Raw genomic sequence first — 4,363 nt, forward strand, 5'->3', positions numbered from 1 at the left:
TAAATAAAGTAACACCGTTTAAATTTCAAACTAAGGTATATTAGCTAAATATTTTAGGATGTGCAAATCAGAGTCATGGATGTAAAAAAAAAAAATAGAAATTTGACCATTATAGAACTCCGCTTTGCATCTTGCTGCTAAACTTTGGCTTTCTGTCTTGAGGTTGTCATCCTATTGAATCATTTCTAATAGCTAGCCTTTTCTTATTATTTTCTGCTATTGAGCCCAGTGTTGCACAGAAAAGTCGATTTGTTAATTAGTTTAATCGCCTCTTCTCATAATGGCAGGATAAGATTGGCAGAGGAAGCTTGTTATCAATCTGTGGTACTGGTAAGCAGTAATTATATATAATGAAGCTTTTGTCTTGCAGCATTCTGAAGATTGTCTTGAACTCCTCCTCAATGATTTAGCAAATGGACTGTCATGTTGAATTCTCCTTTGGCTTCTTCCCCTTACTCGCCCCCTTTTTTTCCCTCCAATGAAACAAAATTATAGCTTGTTAGGTGGAAGCTTATTTGATGTCTCAATTTTCTTGAGTATTCCGCTCTTGTTGGGAAGGGCCAGGTGTGCAGTCAGCACTGTAGCACTTGCCTTCAGCTTAAGGTTCCAACTCAACCAGCCTACTACAAGTCTTTGATTTTCCTTTTGCATTAAGAGGCAATGGTTGTCTTGACAGCAGAGTGAGAGCTCTGTCCTTGTCCTTTGATGCACATTGTGCTACAATCTAATAATCAAAGTCATTTGTCAAGAAACAGGGTGTTCACACTTTTCATTGAAGAGATTGCAATAAACATCAGATTTTATGTGGATGGAAGCCAAATATGATAGCTACCACCACTTACAAAGTGTGTTTGGAATGCAGTCAGGAATAGATTTTACCAGGGATGACTGATCCTCTCTTCCCCTATCTTCAATTCTACAATTATTAAATACTTACTTTGTGCAAAGTAATATAAAGTCTTGCTCATGTATGCTTTAGTATATGATAGATGTAGGTAGAGGGATTAACATTCACTGTAAAGAGAATTGAAATGATCTATTGGGCTTAATCATGGAAAATAGGAAAAAAAGGCTAGCTATTGGAAAAGATTAAATGGGATGACAACCTCAAGATACAAATCCAACCTTTAGTGAGGTGATGGATATGATTATATATGTATACACACATATATGTACACACACATATATAAGTGGATCAGATTTGCATATTCTAAATACTTGTCAAATACACTTCAACTTGACATTTAAAAGATATTACATTATTTGATCATAAAAAGCATAAATAACTGTGAAATGAGTCTACCTATCTATTGCCCATAACTTCCCTCTTCCTGCTCATCAGGGAGTCCAACTAACTCTTCTAAGGGCAAGAGATGGTTTTAATGAATTGTCTTAATAGAGTCCTTACCACTCTCTGGGGCTCTTCTACAAACTGGCAAATTACCCAGTCTCTCAACAATTTGATATGGAATGGCTTTTTATCATTCCACCAACTTTTATATTTACTGAACACTAAAATTTCTCAGTAAAACCCTCACATTGTTGAAATTATTATTAAGGCATCATACCTTTCTTCATAACTTCTTTCTATGAAAGATATTCTGAAATGAATCTATTGCTAGTTGATAGGCTTTCTTCAGTTTCTTATCAAAGAGATGTATTAGCTTTGAGTACTTGCATCCTCTTTATTACCTAAGACTTCAGAGCATAAGTCAGTAGGTAGGTGCAACTCTCATCCAAACATCAACAAGTATGTTGTAGCCTATGGCATCATTCCTAATAGAACTCTGTGTGTGTGTGTGTGTGTGTATGAATTTCATTGAGATTTTTGTTAAGTTCTCAACCTTTCTAACATGTTCATCAATGTGTGATTGAAACGTTAAGACTATGAGTCTTTTTGTATATTTTAATGTATAGATATTGACTTTTTTTTGGGGGGGGTCAAAACATTAAGCCTCTGTCAAAAATGTATTGCTTTCTTTATAGTACAGTATTAAAAGACAAGATGATGCTTACAGATAAAGAAAATTTACAAGAAAATATTCTGACAAAGTTTTTCAATTAAAATATTGAAACATTCAAATTCGACTTATAACAAAAGAAATGAGATCGCAAACAAAATGGTGTATGGACTTTTCAAACACATAAATAAATGAAATAGTGAAGGCAGCAGGGCTCATGCTGATGGCTAGCAGGAAGTAACAGAGTGTAATCTACTTGGAAAAAGATTTTAATGTACAAATCATAAGCCCAATTATGGACAGCAGCAATTCAATGATTGCTGCCACTTTTTCTTACTTCCAAAATAAAGCCTTGATTAAACCATTCATACCCTATATTACTCATACCTTTACTTCAGAGATTGAGTAACTATATACAACAAATGTATTTTCACCATAGGGATAACATATTATACCGCTCTGCCAATGTTACTCGAAAACCTTTCATGTCAAAACAATCTGACAGCATATAAACAATTCAATAAATATGCAATGATCTTTCATTGCAGTCTTTTATAGATATGCATGTTAATTCATGCTGCTAACCTTAGGATCACAGTGCATAGAATCCAAATATTAAATGGTTGGGGTGACTTTCGAAGTTATGATGGATCCTTCACTTTATTTATTATAATCCCATTATAACTAATAAACTCATTTCATAGGCCCTTTCATGCATTTATCATTTGATGGCAGGAGTAAAACATTTCCTGTTAACATCGTCCATTGCCAGCAATGAACGTCTCGAAACTGCCAAGAAGTCATTGTTATTGCACAATACATGGAGGCCCTGGACATTTTCCAAAAGCTTTAAAAAATAAAAATAAAAAAAATGGAATTATTTTGACATTTCCTGACACCTGCATTAATACTGTATGACTAATAAAGCATGTCAGTTGCCTGGACTGAATCAGTGATCAACACGTGCCCAGAATGCACATGAGTAAAAATGCAGAAAAAGGAAGTAGTCTTCATTGCCTATAGGTCACTTTCAGTCAAAAGTTAAAGTTCAAAGACTGAATGATCAAAGTGCTCATTTTCTCAGTAGGGCTATCTTCTGCTAGGAGGTTCATAGTGGTGGCATCAACATGTATCATCATGATACCACCTCTTTGTTTTCTTTGGATTCTTGTTACATGTTCTTACATGGAAAGAATTATCTGGTGGTCACCTCTTTTCAAGCATGCTAATAACGCTAAGACAAACTGATTGCACTGAGAGCACTGGGGACCAATCTTCTGTTAGAATGGATAAACAGATATGACCATTGCTATAAACATGAGGATGTCCAGGAATATTGTCACCAGTAAACATGACCTGAGGAGAGTCAAAAGGATATCGACTGCTAAATTTAAATAGAAGTTGAAATTTCTCCCCTTCATATAAAGTACCTGGTGCACCCTCCATGTCTACAATCCACTGTGTAATTGAATTCTGAACACTCTTTTCATTCAAAGTCATTGCTGGAGGAGGGTCATTTTGCAAAACCAATAATTCTTTTTGAAGTCGTTTCTGCATTGATGCCATGATGGACCCCCCCCCCCCCCGTCCAGCGCCTAGATATTGACTTTTTTTTTTTAAAGGCAAGGGGGGTTAAGTGACTTGCCCAGGGTCACACAGCTAGTAAGTGTCAAGTGTCTGAGGCCGGATTTGAACTCAGGTCCTTCTGAATCCAGGGCTGGTGCTTTAACCACTGCGCCATCTAGCTGCCCCCAGATATTAACTTCTTGATACATACCAAAGCTAACATTTCCTTAAATAGCTTGCTTTTAAAGTCATGTCAGTCAGAATGAATCCTGGCACATTCCATGACACTTGAGCAATCAAGTGTCCTGATTGTGTATACCTGTGCATTTTTGGGACAATGATCTGTCACCAGTAAGGTATGATATACTTTGACTATTATCTGTTTCCAGAGATAAAAAAGTCAATTAGACAAGTTTCAAATTTTTTTCAAAATATGCAGCCTGAGTTAGTAGCACTCACAGATCTAAATGGCATTTATTGACATCTTAGGTCAGTAAACTTTGTTTCTTGCTAGTTTTAGTGTTCTCTCTTTTAAAAAATTTTCCCAATTATTAAACCCATTTACTTTTTTCCTTCCCACTTCTCCTTCTCTGATGAGGAAAAAAGAAAGAAAAAGAAGTTTGTTTTTAATACATATGCATAGTCAAACAAAACAAATTCTCTTATTGGCCATATATTGGTTAAAAATGGAAGTATCATTCTGAATATTAGTTCATCAACTCTGTCAGGATATGGGTAGCATTCTTTTATCACCAGTCCTCTGGAGTCAGGGCTCATCACTATGTTGATCAGAGTGAAATCGTTTAAAAATTGCTTATTTTTACAATATTGTTGTT

The 4,363-nt window shown here is 35.5% G+C and overlaps 1 protein-coding gene across 1 annotated transcript; it reads right to left on the reverse strand.

The window, feature by feature from the left end:
* Nucleotides 1–2,973: 2,973 nt before the first annotated feature.
* On the reverse strand, nucleotides 2,974–3,527 carry LOC122726046 (ubiquitin-conjugating enzyme E2 W-like). Its single transcript, XM_043963482.1, has 2 exons — nucleotides 3,172–3,527; nucleotides 2,974–3,119 (listed from the first exon to the last, which is right to left on the reverse strand). The coding sequence occupies exons 1-2, from the start codon at nucleotides 3,525–3,527 to the stop codon at nucleotides 2,996–2,998; spliced, it is 480 nt and encodes a 159-aa protein (XP_043819417.1). The 3' UTR covers nucleotides 2,974–2,995.
* Nucleotides 3,528–4,363: the final 836 nt, after the last annotated feature.

This window comes from Dromiciops gliroides, chromosome 4, assembly GCF_019393635.1.
Source record: "Dromiciops gliroides isolate mDroGli1 chromosome 4, mDroGli1.pri, whole genome shotgun sequence".
In the NCBI taxonomy this organism is placed as follows: Eukaryota; Metazoa; Chordata; class Mammalia; order Microbiotheria; family Microbiotheriidae; genus Dromiciops; species Dromiciops gliroides.

Bases quoted from the DNA above. Each gene is read 5' to 3' on its own strand.
- LOC122726046 (XM_043963482.1), bottom strand. From the start codon at position 3,527: ATGGCATCAATGCAGAAACGACTTCAAAAAGAATTATTGGTTTTGCAA. The intron at 3,120-3,171 runs GTGACCACCAGA...AAGAATCCAAAG, and splicing joins ATTAGCATGCTTGAAAAGAG to AAAACAAAGAGGTGGTATCA.